At 38.0% G+C, this 17,240-nt stretch overlaps 3 protein-coding genes across 7 annotated transcripts; all 3 read right to left on the bottom strand.

Annotated features, from left to right (window-relative positions):
* Positions 1-494: 494 nt before the first annotated feature.
* LOC137713691 (UDP-glucose 6-dehydrogenase 5) lies at positions 495-4,301 on the bottom strand. Of its 4 annotated transcripts, XM_068453026.2 has the most exons (3): positions 3,062-3,460; position 2,698; positions 495-2,146 (listed from the first exon to the last, which is right to left on the bottom strand). In XM_068453026.2, the coding sequence occupies exons 1-3, from the start codon at positions 3,148-3,150 to the stop codon at positions 695-697; spliced, it is 1,542 nt and encodes a 513-aa protein (XP_068309127.2). In that variant the 5' UTR covers positions 3,151-3,460; the 3' UTR covers positions 495-694. The 4 variants fall into 4 exon arrangements, with proteins under 4 accessions (XP_068309127.2, XP_088540223.1, XP_068309126.2 ...); XM_088684097.1 differs by lacking the exons at position 2,698; positions 3,062-3,460 and adding an exon at positions 4,244-4,301; XM_068453025.2 differs by lacking the exon at position 2,698 and having other exon boundaries at positions 2,913-3,569.
* A 4,766-nt stretch (positions 4,302-9,067) lies between these two features.
* On the bottom strand, positions 9,068-14,335 carry LOC137712757 (diacylglycerol kinase 1). 2 transcript variants are annotated; one of them, XM_068451908.2, is made up of 8 exons: positions 14,005-14,335; positions 12,037-13,395; positions 11,202-11,568; positions 10,602-10,678; positions 10,168-10,287; positions 9,853-10,017; positions 9,533-9,670; positions 9,068-9,443 (listed from the first exon to the last, which is right to left on the bottom strand). In XM_068451908.2, exons 2-8 carry the CDS (start codon positions 13,204-13,206, stop codon positions 9,294-9,296), a joined length of 2,187 nt encoding a protein of 728 aa, XP_068308009.2. In that variant the 5' UTR covers positions 13,207-13,395; positions 14,005-14,335; the 3' UTR covers positions 9,068-9,293. The 2 variants fall into 2 exon arrangements, with proteins under 2 accessions (XP_068308009.2, XP_068308010.2); XM_068451909.2 differs by having other exon boundaries at positions 12,037-13,392; positions 14,005-14,208.
* Positions 14,336-14,968: 633 nt separating this feature from the next.
* Positions 14,969-16,731, bottom strand: LOC137712774 (small ribosomal subunit protein eS19x). Its single transcript, XM_068451934.2, has 4 exons — positions 16,507-16,731; positions 15,688-15,778; positions 15,389-15,572; positions 14,969-15,258 (listed from the first exon to the last, which is right to left on the bottom strand). The coding sequence occupies exons 1-4, from the start codon at positions 16,588-16,590 to the stop codon at positions 15,186-15,188; spliced, it is 432 nt and encodes a 143-aa protein (XP_068308035.1). The 5' UTR covers positions 16,591-16,731; the 3' UTR covers positions 14,969-15,185.
* Between the last annotated feature and the right edge of the window lie 509 nt (positions 16,732-17,240).

Raw genomic sequence — 17,240 nt, 5'->3', positions numbered from 1 at the left:
TTTATAAAGCACGCCTTGAGTTTGATTCTTGTGTTTCACAAGGCACGCTTTGAGTTCGATCTGGCGCGTGTGTATCACACAATAGTGGCTAGTAGAGATTGAAATGTCTTTATGAGTCTTTCCGACCTCAAAAGAGTGGACTGTCAAGACGATGCCATCAGTTAGTCTCTTTTTAAATAATAAAAATATAATGGTTACTTGCCAGAAAGAAGAAAATACTCGTCAACAGATGCATGACTTATTCTAATATTTCCCACCAATATAGCCAGTCAACCTTCTTTAGTATAAGTAACACTCATATTTGACTAATGTTAGAGTCAATCGTTCACTAAATCATCGATTTACCGATCTAATAAAATTTTCTGTTTATTCTCATAAGGACCAAAGGATACAAAAAAAAAAAAAAAAAAAAAAAAAAAAAAAAAAAAGAAAAAAGAAAAAAGAGTAATAATGTCACACTGTCTGAGACAACAGGAAAGTAAAAACATCATCGATTTACCGATCTAATAAAATTTTCTGTTTATTCTCATAAGGACCAAAGGATACAAAAAAAAATAATAATAATAAAAAAAAAAAGAAAAAAGAGTAATAATGTCACACTGTCTGAGACAACAGGAAAGTAAAAACATGAGGTGAAAAGTAGAAATTCAAGGAATCACTTATGCTCCTGCTGCTGCAAGAAAATCTCCACATCTTATGCCACAGCAGGCATGTCCTTGAGCCAAGAATCCAACGGCTTCCCGATCGAATACACGATGAATCCGATCTCTCTCAGCTTCACAGCATCAACCACATTTCTCCCATCGAACAAAAATGCAGGCTTCTGCATGCTGTCGTAAATCTTCTTGTAATCAAGTGTCTTGAACTCGTCCCACTCGGTGAGAATGCAGATCCCATGAGCGCCCTTTGCTGCCTCGTAAGCATCCCAAGCGACGCTCACTTCCTTGGCCGCGGCAGGGCTCATTGGCTGCAGATGAATTGGATGGTCCCAATCAAACTTTTTCATCGAAAGATCCCTCCGAATCTGTTCCTCGGTAACCTGCAGATCATATATGCTCAAGTGCGCCTTGTCCCCCAACAGCCCGTTGCAAACATCAATGGCAGGGGTCTCCCTTGTGTCCCCGGTGTCTTTCTTGAATGCGAATCCAAGAATCGCAATCTTTTTACCTGAAACAGTGTTGAACATCGAAGAGACAACCCTGTTCACGAAGCGGCTCTTTTGGTAGTCGTTCACCTGGATCACTTGTTTCCAGTAGTCTGCAACTTCAGGAAGGCCATTGCATTCGCAGATATAGACCAAGTTGAGAATGTCCTTCTGAAAGCAAGACCCGCCAAATCCAACGCTGGCATTGAGAAATTTCGGTCCAATTCTGGTGTCCTTGCCAACAGCATGGGAAACTTCTGAGATATTTGCTCCGGTGGCCTCACAGAGAGCTGACATTGCATTCACAGACGAGATCCTCTGTGCCAGGAAGGCATTCGCGGCGAGCTTTGATAGCTCAGCTGACCACAGATTGGTTGTTATGATTCTGTCTTCCGGAACCCAATTCGCGTACACTGCCTTCAATGCCTGGATTGCCTTCTGGCCATCCGGGGTTTCCCTCCCTCCAATCAACACGCGGTCGGGCTTGAAAAGATCCTCAATCGCTGTCCCCTCGGCAAGAAACTCCGGGTTGGAGAGAATCTGGTACTTGATTCCCTTGCTATTATGTCTCAAAATCTTTTCAATCGCCTCGGCGGTTTTCACTGGGACAGTTGATTTCTCAACAACAATCTTGTCGGATTTTGAAACATCAGCGATCATTCGGGCTGCGCTTTCCCAGTACGTCAAGTCAGCAGCCTTGCCGGCTCCAAGACCCCTGGTTTTCGTTGGGGTGTTAACTGAAACGAAGATAATGTCCGCCTCCGCGACATGCTTTTCGACAGCAGTGCTGAAGAAGAGGTTCTTTCCTCTGCATTGCTTCACAGTCTCATCAAGACCTGGCTCATAAATGGGGAGCTGGTCGCTGTTCCAGGCCGCGATTCGGGGCACGGAGATGTCTACCACCGCAACTTCGATGGCAGGGCACTTCAGGGCAATCACTGCCATTGTTGGACCCCCAACATAGCCAGCTCCGATGCAGCAGATCTTCACCATTTTTTTCTTCTGTTAGAAGCATGAAACAAAGCAATCTGTCAAGAGAAAATAACGGGCGGCTTCCTCTACAAGAACAAGATTTATACTTTATACACTGGAAAATCAACGACAATTTGCTCCACCACCTTAGTTTCTTGACAAGGCGATATTATAAACTACTCTTACCTATGGGAAGGCAATTCGAACTTGGGTTCAATTGGACAGGACACATTACCTTGGCCAATTTACCTAACATAAGTATGCAAGATCTAATCTATAATTTGAAAAAATTGGACCAAATCAAGAAAATAAGCAAATGGCCTTGGTGGAAAGAAATAATGTCTATCTACCTTGGTGTTGATGCAGGTTCGATCCCCGTCAATCCCCTCTCACCTTATATTTACCAATTTAACCCACTAACGCTACTAAATTTAGAAAATAAAAGAAAAGTATCCATAATTATAAGATGCCCAACTTTCTAGAAACTTTGAGATGGCAAGATGGTAATAAAGAATGCGATACTCTAAACTACTCTAAATTACACGTTCGGAGACTCAAACTCAGACGCAAAGGATGGACACACTACCTTGGCCAACTACCTAATAAGATTTAACATTTAATTTGGCAAAACTTGACTAAATCTAGACAATGAAAGAACAGTGTCCACAATTTTTACAGGACAAACTTGCTCAAAACTTTCTACCATGCCAGAAAATTGTCATCAGTTGAGCATTTAAACATGCAAGAAAATGATGAAATACTTTAACCTAATTTACACAAGAAACCATGGCATTACCTTGATAAGATTTCTGTAGCCTCAAAAATTGAAGCAAGAAATAAAGAGCAGAGAGAGAGAGAGAGAGAGAGAGAGATAGAGAAAGAGAGTAGAGAGAGAGAACACGAACTACTGCAGGAAAGAAAGAGAGGAAAGAGGTGCCTAAATACCCAAAAGCACTTGTGAGATCTGCACCAATTATGTTACTTTTCATAAACCAAAGCAAAGTCAGATTAATGGAAAAGCTGGAACGGAGCATTCAACACGTTTACAGACACCATCAGTAACAAACAAGGGAAATTCAGCCCCCCCTTTTTTCCCCTCTTTCAACTCAACGAAAACTGCTTATCGAAAAAGCAGATTTCCAAGAGTACCCATGTCATTAGAACACAGATAAAAATCAAGTCAATTGAAGAAAAAAAAACAGTTTTCTGGCATAAAAACAAGGGTTGGAATCAAAGGGTCTGACCAAACAGAACCCATAGAGTAAGACTGCAACTGCGTTACAAATGGGTGATCAGAGTAAAAGCTGGACTCTACGCGTCATTGGTTCATGTGCCACCATACCAACATTAAACCCATTCGCCCACGAGAAATATGCACAAACAGAATCGGTTACAAATTTTTAACTTAAGGGATGTGATTTTTACTGAGAGAATGTGATTTCCATTGTTTCTCATTTTTCAGCACATTGTTTTTAGGTAGGGTTATCTACCCACACATTTTTACTTCGGGACGAATAAATTGTCAAAAATTAATAAGGGTTCATGAGAAATAAAATTGAGTATGAATAGTACTATCCTTGTATTTATCTTATTTGTAAAACTTGGATTTAATAAATCATAGAAACATAAATAGAAGCATGCAAAAAGAGAAAAGAAGTATGCGAGATATAGACACGAATCAAACAATAAAAGGGGCAAAATCAAATTTTATATACAATTTATTGTCTGTTTAGTAACCTTTAATTTTATTTTTATTAAAAATTTGTAGTCGGTTCTATTTCAACTCATTAACCAAAAATCAAGGCATATCAAAAACTACTAAATTCAACAAACACGTCTTGGTTGGTACGTTTCCATGGCATTTGGTCTACAAACCATTGGGGATTTAACGAATTAAACACCAAAATTTTACTAGTCACCATGGCTGGTAATTAAAAGAGGAAGCTTCTAAGTGCAGAAAGGAAGGGTGTGTGTGCTGGTGTGGTGGAGCCCAGAGAATGTTTGAGTAAGATGAAAGCCATGGCGATTGCAATTAATATTAGCTTATATAAAATTGCAGAAAAGTGACAGACAACAACGACATTTGATTCGAAAGACAACTAACAAATGAGATTAACGTGTTCATACCTCAGAAGATGCCCACAAATCAGCACAAAGAAAAAGAAACAAAAAAGTTTGATGACAAAGTGTGAAGTAAGATCGAACTTGATAATTATAAAGCAGAAAAGGAGTGCGTCAGATAGTCGACAAACTAAATTTTTTGTGTAGAGAGTGCAAAGATTATGCAACGAGAGGCAGACGAGATGTGAGTTATCGTAAGCAACAAAAGGTGTTATATACGCATCAGGATTTTGCACATTTATTTATTTACTTAATTAACAGGATTTGCGTATTAACTATTAACGTGGACAGCTCAGTTGGTAGGTACATGAATGCCATAGATTCCACGCTATACGTGGAAATGATGAAGTGGTTATGAGATTGTCCATCGTTAATTATTTTGATCATTTCGTAAAAAAATTTCGTTAAATTGAGAGTGTTTTTGTTAACCAACTCTTCTATTTGAACTGGTGATTTTTTCGATTTAATTGAGATTTTTCATATAATAACCAAAATAATTGAGGATAGATAATATGAGGGACAACTTCTATTGATTTTAAATTTCAGGAATCAAATAAAGAAATTATGTCAATCTCAAAAATCATTTTGACTAAAAAGCCATTATAATTTGTGTAGACTTGACATCACATCAAAATTAGGGGAGAAAGTTATTTATAAGTGGGACATTACGGTGACAGGAAAACACATCTTAGTTGTAGGAATGATTCTTTTAAGCAATAGTATTATTTAGACACAAAAAATTGATACACTTTTAAATCATACAACCAAAATTGTATATTTACAAGAAACTCATCTATATTAGTGTGAGTTTTGCGTATCTAGAATCTATAGCCAACATTACTTCCATTAGATGAGGCACACAAAATAATTAAAATTTACCAGAATGTCATAAATGTGGTGGTTAACAGTTTTGACTTTATAATAATTTTGGCACTTTGAGAGAGACTGTGTTAGGGCTGGGATGGGGTGGTGAGACTAAAATAAATACGGATTTATGTTTTTTGAGAGATTCATAGGGTGTGACAACAAATTCGTTAGTTTTGTGAGAGGTCTTCGGTTTGATTCTTGTCGACAGTGAATTTGAACCAAAGTATTGTTAACACATTGTGAGGCTTAGTCCACTCCCACATCCTCTTAGTGTAGATAATACTGTTTGTTCAAAAAAAAAAAGGAATTACTCTCTTTTTCACATATTTTGTAATAATTTTATAACACCGAGTGTGTGAGTTAGACCAAAATACATGCTCTTTATAAATTTATCATCTATTTGGATGAGGGAAATACATTTAAAATTTGGACAAAAGTTCTTAAATTGAAATGACTAATTCTCTTGTTCTATTTATAATCATAGAAATTTAGAATTTCTCTGTGAAAATAAAACTTGAAATTTGGAGGTAACAATTCGCAACTTGAAATTTCATGTAAATAGTTGTTATTTATTAATTTCCACAAGGAATAGTTTGTTATTTTCCATTTATCAATTGACACATTAAAATTTGTACATAAATTTCATTATAGTTTTATTGTAGCCAAACAAGAAACTTCACAATTTTTAAGAAATTAAATTTCATTATTTCAAATTCCAACATTTTTTATTTTTCTTAGCAATTTTAAATTTTCTTATCCAAACATATGGTTAAAGAATTTATGTTACTCCAACCAATGTTACCTTTTATTTTTTTGGTCAAACCAGTAGTACCTTATGAAGCGTTGTTTTTTTTTTTTTTTTTTTCTCTTGCTTTCTTCTTTTTCAGTTCTAAACAATTATGGGATATGAATATGATTTGTCTTTTGGATGCATTGTTTGAAAGTCCATAAAAATTTAAGAAATTCAAATAAATTAACATGCATTGTTTAGGCTTGCAATTGATAATTTGAAATATAAATGCTATAAGTGTCACATCATGGTCCGGACGGGACCACTTTCCAGGTCTGATTCCACCGTAGCACAATATTGTCCGCTTTGGGCTCCATCACACTCTCACGAATATTGTCCGCTTGGGGCCCATCACACTCTCACGATTTTGTTTCTGAGAATTCAGACGAGAACTTCGTCCGATTCCACCGTAGCACAATATTGTCCGCTTTGGGCTCCATCACACTCTCACGAATATTGTCCGCTTTGGGCCCCATCACACTCTCACGATTTTGTTTCTGAGAACTCAGACGAGAACTTCCCAGTGGGTCGCCCATCATAGGAATGCTTTCGCGCGCTACTCGCTTAACTTCGGAGTTTCGATGGAACCCGAAGCCAGTGAGCTCCCAAAAGGCCTCGTGCTAGGTAGAGATGAGAATATACATATAAGGCTTCCAGGATCCACTTTCCTGGACGATGTGGGATGTAACAAATAAGTAAGTGTCAATGAGTTTTGTAAATAAAGGTGGACCTATTTCTGACTGATTTTAATTTACATTTTCTTTTTCTACGAACATTCAACTAGCTATTGATTCGGTTATATTTTTCTTTTTAACTTGAATTAATAAGTAAATGTAAATAAAGAATATCTTAAGGAAAGAAAAATACTTTTTTTTTTAATTTTTTTTTTTTTTAAAGTAGATCTAAGCTTTAAGTTTCACATGATTTATAAGATTTTATATATGGCGAAGTCATGAGGCCACTAACATGCATGTCTCTCAAATACTTTATATTACTTGCCAAAAGTCAATACTTGGATGTTAGAATATTAGAGTTGAGTATAGAATTTACTCCACTAATACAGTTTAATTAGATCCTTCACTTAAGATTATTTTGTAAAGAAGAGTGATGTTATTTCAATCTCACTGTTATCTTTCCGCCTACTTTTTAATAAAATTTTTAATTATAAGTTTGCCTATTTGTAAAATAATCAATAAGGACCTTGAAAGATATATAATAATAATAGGTTCAGCGCGAAGAGGTAACATGAGTCCTAGACTTACATTGGACAGTGAAAGGAACGGACAATATGTAAGCCGAATTGGGAAAAGAAAAATGTAAAAGATGGGGATAGAAGGAATTTTGAAACGAAAAAGTGCGGATGCCCAATTAAAGGGTAAGAAGCTAGGAACTAATGAGTATTGGATATTGATGGTAGTTATTATAGCACATAATCACACAGTACTTGAGTATTTGGAGGGTCATTCATTTACATGTAGATTATCATGGGATGAGTCTTCGTTTGTGAGGAAATAGCATTTTAATTTTTTAGGAATAATAATGGGTGAAGAAATAGTATTTCAATTTTTTAACTTTTTATGATGGATGAGATTATAAAGTGGTTAAAAAAAATAAGACACTAAAATAGATTTAGCAGTTATGGCAAAAGATTTAAGCACTTAATTTAAGATTTGGAAGCAAGCAAAAGCATGTGCAAACATATGATGAGAAAGAGAAATACCACTTTCCACCTCCATATTGTCAAAAACCTTGAACAAGACAACAACAAAAATCTTGACATACACAATATCAAACTATAAATAAAAATAAATAACTTAATGCTTTCATGTTTAACATTATTTATTAATTAAGAGTTTGACAGTCACACCGTTATATAGTATTATTAATTTATAATTTACAAAGTACATAATTTAAATTGACCATTGACGACGTAATTAATATTTTATAAGCTTACGATAAAATATTAATAAAGTATATATCATGAGTAATTTAATAATACCACGTAATTGCGTAACATTCCTACAAAACTTATGATGTCAATGTAGAAAGAAAGTCTGTCGAGGACGTATAAAACAATACAAGTGCCTAGTAACATTCACTTAACCAACGTTACTTGCAAGGCAAACTACCCATCCACCCATAAAATACACCCCCAAAACCTAATAAACAAACCTTAACCTACTCTCTCTCTCTCTCTCTCTCTAAAAAAACATGGGAGAGTCTTCAACACATATAGACCTAGCAACTTTCCTGGAAATCCCGGTCGGCAAAGAGCCACAAACCGTCACCGCGACACATGCTCACCCCCGCATGATAAGCCCTGTGTGGCGGCTGAGCCCGAGTCACAACGGCAGCACGCTATACGACTCATACGAGTTCCGAGCCGTGACTCACCAACTCAACAAGGCCATTCTAGCGTCGAAAGCTTCCTCGTCACCTCATTACATGTACTGCTTCAACTCACCTTTGTACAGGCAGGGCTTAAGTCGCATTGCCAAAGAAAGTGCCAGGACACCGAAGAGAGCGATTACTGGGGACCAAAAGCCGCCTTCTTGTGCGACTGCTGGGGACCAAAAGCCCGCAAGGCCAGCGGGGGCGGTAACGAAGGGGTTTGTGGCGAGGGCGTGGAGGAAAGTGAAGCAAGGATTTGTGAAGAATAAGCAAAAGAATGAGGGTTGATTACTACTACACATGCATGCAGGTCTCCTCCCGAAGTTGTGTGCAGGTTCAATAAGCTTTTGGTCCTGGTAGAAGTCAGAACTCCAGCTTGCTCGAGTCCTTCGTGCTTCGTTGAAATCAAAGGGGTCAGCCGCTCTTCCCGGAGCACTGCACTTCCTGTTAGTAGTCATACAATTTCATACCCAACTTCAATCGGGTTCAACTCCTTGTGATATTATTTTTTCTCGAGTGAATCTCATTGTAATATATGATTTCTCAATTTCCTAGTGAAGAGAATCAAACTTTAAAACCTCTCATTTACTAGTGAAGAGAAATATCGTTATACTGCAATACTAAATGGCTCAATTTCGACGAACTTTTAGTTATATGGTAGGAAGGAGACTTCCCCCACCGCTTGGTACGCCACTGCTTAATTATTAGTCAGATACACCACGGTAACCTATCAGAGTGTAGGTAAATCCTCGTATAGTAAGACACGGTCTTTTGGCCCGATGTCAGAAAAATCGTAAAATTCCCTATTTCCATTGATGATGAACAAGGTTCATGTACAACAACGCTTCAACAAGAAGCAATCTATTAAAACCACAACAAAAATAAAGGCAAAAAAAAATAATAATAATACATTTGATATGATGGTATACAACATATCAATATTAAGCAAGATACAATCAAAACTTTTCACTTTCACTAATTTTAAGCAGTTTATAGAGAGGTTCTTTTCTATGTCAGCTTCAGCGCCATTTCTTGAAGAAGAGCTCGCTTCTGCGCAGCGTTTATCACACTGTTGGTTTCGGCATTCTCAAGAACATCAGTGATGATGGCGGCGGCGTGACCTAGTGGTTCCTCGGCTGCCCGCTTCAACATGAATGCCTGCGCACGACATAATATGGCAAACTTATGGACAGGTTTACCTATAAATTAGATTTTCATCGGACGAGAATTTTGAGAGAGAAAGAGACCTGGCTGTGATGGGATATAGCCAATGTACAAGGTTTTTGAAACCAAGGCTCCCCGTCAACCTGAACAGGCAATGCAGCATAGAGCTGTATCTTAATTGACTGGCCCTGTGCCAACCTTTGAGCACGGGAAAGCCCAACCTGTACCAAACAAAATGGCAGATCAGAAACACAGCACACTTTCCCAAATCTAATGTTCACGCCAGATATAAAAACCATGATCCGTTTTCAAATTGAAACTAACTAGCAAGACATCAATCCGATACGTAAGTATATGCATCGCACTTATAGAGAGGTAGAGCTTCCACGTATACCCAAATTACCTGAAGTTTCCCAAGGTGCCATATTCCAGAAATGCTTACAACCTCAAGTATTTTATCATGCATAGATTGTGGGTAAAAATTGTCATAATTTTCGTCTTCATTGTGCCACAGATCTACACCACCCATGTAGCTCCCAATGTTCGCTACAAGTACACCTTCTGCATCCTGAAAACGTTTGCAAAATTGTCAAGCACTGATAATTTCAAAATTAGTCAATCATAATAAATCCAGACAGCCAAATCCGAAGCAATATGATGATTTCTGAATCAACAGTCATTGTGCTCTGTGTTTATAATTAAAACTTTTCATACTCACCTCAGGGACCTCTACCTCAACTCCATCCACTTCAACTCGGACTTGCCAAGGAAAATCTACAAATGTTCTATCTATTATGCCCTTCGCGCCTTCTCGTGCATAAAGAACTTTATTCATGAACTGCAGGTAGGTAACAAACTCAACATCTTAAGAAGGACACATCAAAGTAAAATCTAAATAAAACTACTAACAAACAACGATTACAACGACAGGAACCGATTTAAAATGTGATCCACCCAGGTTGAGGTTTGATTGACTTTAATTGCTTTCTAATTTATATTGCAACCACATGTGATCTCAGACTCGAAGATGCAATAGCATCTGCACCATAGTTCCCCTATTCTTACCAACCTGTCTCCATCAGTCTCATGCCTAATATAGCACAAGGGAGTTTGACTCTAAATAACTTGAATTCCATTTTTGTTAAATATTACCTGGTTATAAAACTTCTCCGGATTCTCCTCTCGTAGATTATGAATGTCCAGAGCAACCTTAGCATCACACCCAATTCCTGCAAATGAAGCAGGCCAGAGTTGATGATTCGTGGGTGGTAAGTCATATGAGAGCTCACTCAATGTGATGAAAAACTTACACAAAAAGGCGTAGAAGTTAGTCAGAATACTCAGAATTAACTCATCGACTGACCAAATCGACATTGTTTATCAGATGGACTGTTTTTAGAATATCAGAGAGTAAACTCTTATGCAGCAGAACAATAAGACTAAGGTTGAGATAAATTTTGTAGGTTTTTCTTTTCTCCTTACAGAAAATATTCCAACTCACCTCATACATTTTGACAGTGAGCTATTTATACAGACTGAAAGATCTGAATAAGGAGATCTGAATAAGGTAAAGATGTGAAGCCAAAAAATTGATAATTGGTCCGATACATGGGACCGAGACTTAAATTTGAGCTGAGTATATAGTTTGTGAACTGAGCTGAGCCAAAACTTTAAGTCAATAACTATGAGACATACAAACAACATGAGAACAAGAAAGATCCAGCAAAAATTCAGTATTCTACTATTACATACCAAGATAGTTGTTCAAAAACTTTGGCGATTGGAGCTGCTTCCCCTCTTGATTTACAATTGCTACCTTCCAACGATCAAGAATGGTTACTGCAGCATGCTCTATGTGGTGCAAAACTGTGCAAAGGCCTCCTTGTCTCTCCACTGAGCCCAAACCTCCTCCCCAGGACAAAACTCTAGCAAGATCATTCCCCGTTCCAGCAGGAAGAATAGCCACTGGAGGAGGAGAATCAAAATTTTGCTTTTCTATGGCATTCAAAACCCAACCAACGGTACCATCTCCCCCACACACAAGAACTCTAAAGTGCTGCACCTTTCTGAACAAATAAAGACCCACCTCTGGTCCATGTGTTGAGCTCAGCTCAAAAACCTACAGGAAACAAAAGCACATGCAACATTTAAACAAAAATATATGTAATACCACAATTACTAATAAAGTACAAGTTGATCAAACTCCGTAGACATCAATTGAGGAGATAGGCCGGCATTTAATGTTGACAAATTGCAGCAATTATAATTTTCTTTTAGGGCATCCTATTCCATTAAGAGGCTAAACTTGCAGGTTTTAATATTTTTCTCACATTAGATCCCATTTGTTCATAGGCAGTTATTATCACAAAATTCAAACCTTAAATCTTACCTAAGAACCTTACTTAGTCCACATGAATATAAACGAAAAGATCTTACCTAAGAACCTTACTTAGTCCACATGAATATAAACGAAAAGAAATGCTTTTCTTTTCCACCATGGCATGTAATAACCTTACTTGACTCATTCATGTATCAACGATGGAAAATAAATTTTTTCCGTCTATTCAAGATGGTAGAAGAATCAAACCTGAACAGGATTGAGAAGAATATTTAAACGTTTTCTCAATGAATTTCCACGCTGAGCCCCACTCTTCTTGTTGATAAAAACTAGCAAGGGTCTTGCATCTGGTGATAAATCAATCAACTCATATCTTTGTTTCATACCTAAAACCTGAGACTCATCCTTCTTATTGTTTGACGTGCTCCTTTTGAAACTGGGTTTGGAATCCAACTTCTTATCTACATCATTGTCTTGGTGCTGCAGATTCACATTCACAGTACCATTACGGTTTTCCTCACCTTCATGAGAACCATTAACAGCTTGAATAGTATCAGCTGTGCTTTCTGTAGACATATCCCCAGTACTACCACTATTTCCCGTGTCAGCAGAGTTTTCATTTCCATGCTTGGACTTTTTGCTCTGGTTCCTAATAGTTGCACGTACTGAAGATGCTATTTCATTGGCTCCATGAGTAATGGTGCTCAGAAATCCACCTGAGGAGGTCTGGTTCAATTCCTTTACATGCAGAGGCGACACAATCAACCTTCTGAATGGACCTAGATCACAAATATCGCCTGTTTCATTGGACATGCCACTGTGGCAATCAACATGTACCACTCTTTGACACCACAAGCAGCACCATATTGGGGATCCGCCAAGAAAAGACCCACTACACGGTTCTTCACAATAGCTGCAGAAAGAAGTTTCATCAGGTTGATCTGTTGCCTCTGTCCAACGGACAGCCCATTGGTGCATCACGTGCTCAAACCCCATCATGGATACACACTTGCAATCCTTATGGGCACTAGACGAGCAGCTCAGATGAGCCACAGCACCACAAATGTCGCAATGGTGACTAAAACTATCTGAAGCTATCATAGGCCCAAGAGTTTGAGAAGGGCTCATGGATTTTAGGCAAACACAGCAATTCAAGTTCTTTCCACGAGATACAGATTCTAGAACCCAAGTATGGGGAGTTATAGGAACCTTGTGACGTGCCTTAGGGTTTTTCTTTGACCTGGCAATGGCTTTCATCCAACTTAGATTTATATTTCTCCTCCATTGAAAGGCGGAGTAGGCTATAGTCAAAATTCCAACTAAGGCCGCAATAAAGCAAGAGACTATGAAAAGGCGATCAGTTGGATTCTTGTTGTTCCAATAGGGTAAAAACATATCAAAGTCTCCATCATCATCCATCCTCAGTAAACTGCCTAAACCCAATTTAATTACAAATCAAACTCATATATCCTCCAATACAGTTTCATCATTCAATAACATTATCAGAAGCCTTATCATCCCAACACCCTCCTACTTACTTCATCCTTCGCAACACAGAGCCGAACCACGCTTTTGATAGGCGCTACTTATTATAACCGCTTCAACCTACTTCATAAAACAAATAAAATAAAATGTTCAAAACGCAAAACGAAATATTACTCCAAAAATTCCAACAACGCACTTACTACCATGGATGGTTTCAAATCCAAATTCAGAGGCGACAACCAAATCAAAATTCGAGTAAACATAAAGAAATTATGCGGTTCCGTATGTAACTACACAATTCTATGATTCTATCATAATTTAGTGATAACACTACACCCACACAAAATTAGCTTGCAGTAAAACACTACCGCTTTGGTTGGAAGCTTAAAGGGAACAAATTGGCAAGCTTGAGGAAAATAAACCATTCATTCGAAATTTAAATTTAAATTAATAGTCCAAACTGATAGTCCACTGCACAACTATAAAGCCTCCATATTTCCAGACCAAGCAAACAACCCAACCTAACCGCCTAGAATAAACTTCATTTTCTATCCCCATTTCTCGGTAACCAAACAGAAAATCTAAAAACGAAATACAAATGCATACATACATTTCAATATCTAAAAACACACATACACAAACATATATGTACATATATGCACAGAAACATGAAGATTTCAAAAAATGAAGCATGAAAGGACTGAAAATTCTGGAAAAAGAAAACAGACTCACAGTGACGGACGGCGGAGGACGGAGGTGCGATCGCGCCGATCAGAGAAAACCCTATCTCGATCCACGCCGGGAGGCAAAATCCACAGAGTGTAGGGATCGAAGCAAAACCCAAATCCAACGAAAAGCAAATGGCTTTCTCGAATTCGAATTTTTCTTTTTTCTTTTGGATATTTTTTTCTTGAGTGCTAATTAATTAATTTTGTTTAAGATTCTAGAATTCGAATTTGTCGAGGTCCCACGTGGCGTAAGGAGAGGGCATGAGGTGGAGCACCATTCGTGGGACCCGACTCGGGCCGCTCGTTCACTCGGGCTGTTCGAATCCGTGACACTCGACAGCTCTATTCGGACTCGGGTCGCTTTTAGGCCGACATCGGTGTAAATTCTTTTTAACAGCTTGAATATAGGGAAAAAAAAAATATTAGGATTACAACTTTAAATTAGTTTTTAATTTCTCATTAATGACCAATTTTGATTAAAGAAACAATTAATAATGCCATACTATCAGATAATTAATCAAGATCACCATTTCATTTACGTTTGAAAAGTACGTTTAAAATAATTAAAAGTGTGTTTACATTTAAAAATGTTTTCAAGTCTGCAGAAACGTGTACGATTATGTTTAACAAAAAAATACTAGAAGTACTTTTGGGTTAAGGTGCTTTTAAAAGAAGCATCTATTGTGTGCTTCTTGAAAGAAGCACTTGCACTTTTGTTAAAAATTTCAATGTGCTTCTACGAAGCGCTTTTATTAAAAGTGTTTCTAAACAAAAGGGTTTTTATATAAGCAGTTCCAAGCCATCCCTAAGTTGTACTTTTAAGAGAAGCACTTCCAATTTCCAAATCCTATTCCAAGTCACTCACTAAAAACTTTTACGTACCTCTAGAAAGACAGGTCCAATGAAAGCACTTATGAACAAAAGCACTTTATAGAGAAGCACCTCTGAATAGTGCAGGACAGTAGGAATGGGTTCAAGTAACAAAACTTAAAATTGCGAAAGCCAATTTCAACTTAGCACTTCAAAATTAAACTGAAAAACGAAGGATGCGATGTTCATCATCATAAAACTGCTAAACACAACATGACATGTCAAAATCCTTCCTATATCTGCTCGCTCACTCATAGCTGCAAAAAGTTTTCTGAATTGTTTTGCATCCATAATCAAGTCTTTCAAGAAATTCTCTTAGATTGCGACAGCGATCCGTCCAGCAACTTGGTCGAGATCCCTCTGGCCATTGGATGTGATTTTCCGTCCACTGAAACACAGGGAATACAAGGAGCTTAGTCGCCGAAAACTTCATTCATGTTGTCGTTTGTAACAATGATACGATAACTCTCTACACCAAAATTCATATATGACAACAGACATGTGTGAAAGAAACTCACCCTTTGGCGTCAACATCAACAATGTTCATCTTCTGCAATTGCTGAAGAATGTGACGAGCAATAGCACCACTGCTTTTACAGAAATGAGGTGGGCGACTGCCGTTCCTCTTGCTCCCTCCGTAGATCCTGCGGAAGGCACCAACACCAAGACCACCCCTCAAGTAGATTTTCCTTGCCATGGATGCTGCAAGAAAAATTGAATTCGGATGAAGATACTCACAGTAAACAGTTTTACAAACACCAATACCAGTCGAAGGTTTTGTGGGTATGTGGAGAAAGGGCAGGAGAATTCCACATACCAGATCTAATGTAGTACCAATCAGGGTCATATGGTGCAAGCTCCTTGAATGTCGCAGTCTTCACAATGTCGGTCCAGTCAGGAAGCTCAATCTATCAGATGGTACAAGACAACACATGAGAAGAGAATCCTCATTGACAAGAGACAAACAAAGTATAACCGGAAGCAAGTGATAGATTTGTATAAAAAAATCATTAAGCAAATGAATGACACTAAAATCATTAAGCAAAGGAACCTTCTGGCAAACACATTTCCACGTTCAAAGATATCATATGACTATCGGAACTTCGAAAGCATCAAGTTGTTTAGCATCCACTACTGATAGCTACAACTAAAAAGGGCGAACGAAACTGTATTTTACACACATTGAATGACATTTATGTTCACTTATGATAACTAAGAAACAAAAACTACAACATGCCGAATACTGGCTTCATAACAACTTAATGCTTTCGTTTCCTCGGCGCCATTCGACAGCAAAAATGGCATATCCAGTTCGGTGTTTTTTCGAAGACTCGTCATTCAATAATTTCCTTCTCCCTTCCTCTAATCAAATCACACAAACTGAAAATTATAACAGATCGAACAAAACCAAATCCAACCTCCTACTTTCGCAAATTAACACTTATTTCGGTATACAAACTAAAACAAATTCGAATGCCGCTGAACCTAAAATTTAAACCAAGTATTCAGATTATCTAAGCTTTGCAATCTGTTCATATCACAAAAGTACATCGATAATCGATCATACAATACACACACCCAGATACATACATACATATATATATGTATAAAGAGGGAGAGAGCGAGAGAGACTGACTCGGCCGGAGCGCTTCAGGTGAGCGGCGTAGGCCTTGACAAATTCATGAGGGGACACGTCCTTCACTGTTCTTGCCGTCTCCATTTTCCGATTACGTAAAGTCCTGCTTCTCCTTCTTCTGCTAGTTGCTGCGGCGGCGGAGCACCTCGGAGTCTTCGGGCTTGTGCGTATGAGAGGAGCGTACGCAAGGTTTGGGATTAGGGTTTTATGAGGTTTGGCAGTTGCAGCTTATGGAGCCCAAACTGAAAGTACATGTTTAGCCCTAGCGCCGTTCGTTATTCTCTCTAAAACTCTTGGATTGGGCTTCTTTCCCATTTTTTTTATATCTGGGCCCATCTAAACGAGTTTTGGGTTTTTCGGGCCCAACCCCGAGGATTGAGGGTAAACTAAATAAGCTTAATTATAGTGAATCTCGCTCTCTTAGTCACCTGGTGGCTGAAGATTATCATCTCTCTTGATCACCTAGTGACCGAGGATTTCTGGTCACCCAAGATATGATAACAAGAATTGAGATTAAAACGCTAAAAGTAAATGCTTTTATTTTCCACACTTAATATCAAACTAGACACCCGGTGACCGATAAAATATTACTGAAACTATACTAGTGTCCCCGGAATTATGATCCAATCACATATTGCCTTATGAAGGTCACAAATAACCACCTTGAGCCCTTGGTCTATGTTTGGCATCCCACAATATATAAAGGGTGTGATAAATCGTATTATTTGTTAACA

Source organism: Pyrus communis, chromosome 14, assembly GCF_041283825.1.
Source record: "Pyrus communis isolate YQ-2024b chromosome 14, ASM4128382v1, whole genome shotgun sequence".
Taxonomy (NCBI): Eukaryota; Viridiplantae; Streptophyta; class Magnoliopsida; order Rosales; family Rosaceae; genus Pyrus; species Pyrus communis.
The sequence above is the reverse complement of the archived record's forward strand: the minus strand, read 5'-3'. Positions and strand labels throughout refer to the sequence as shown.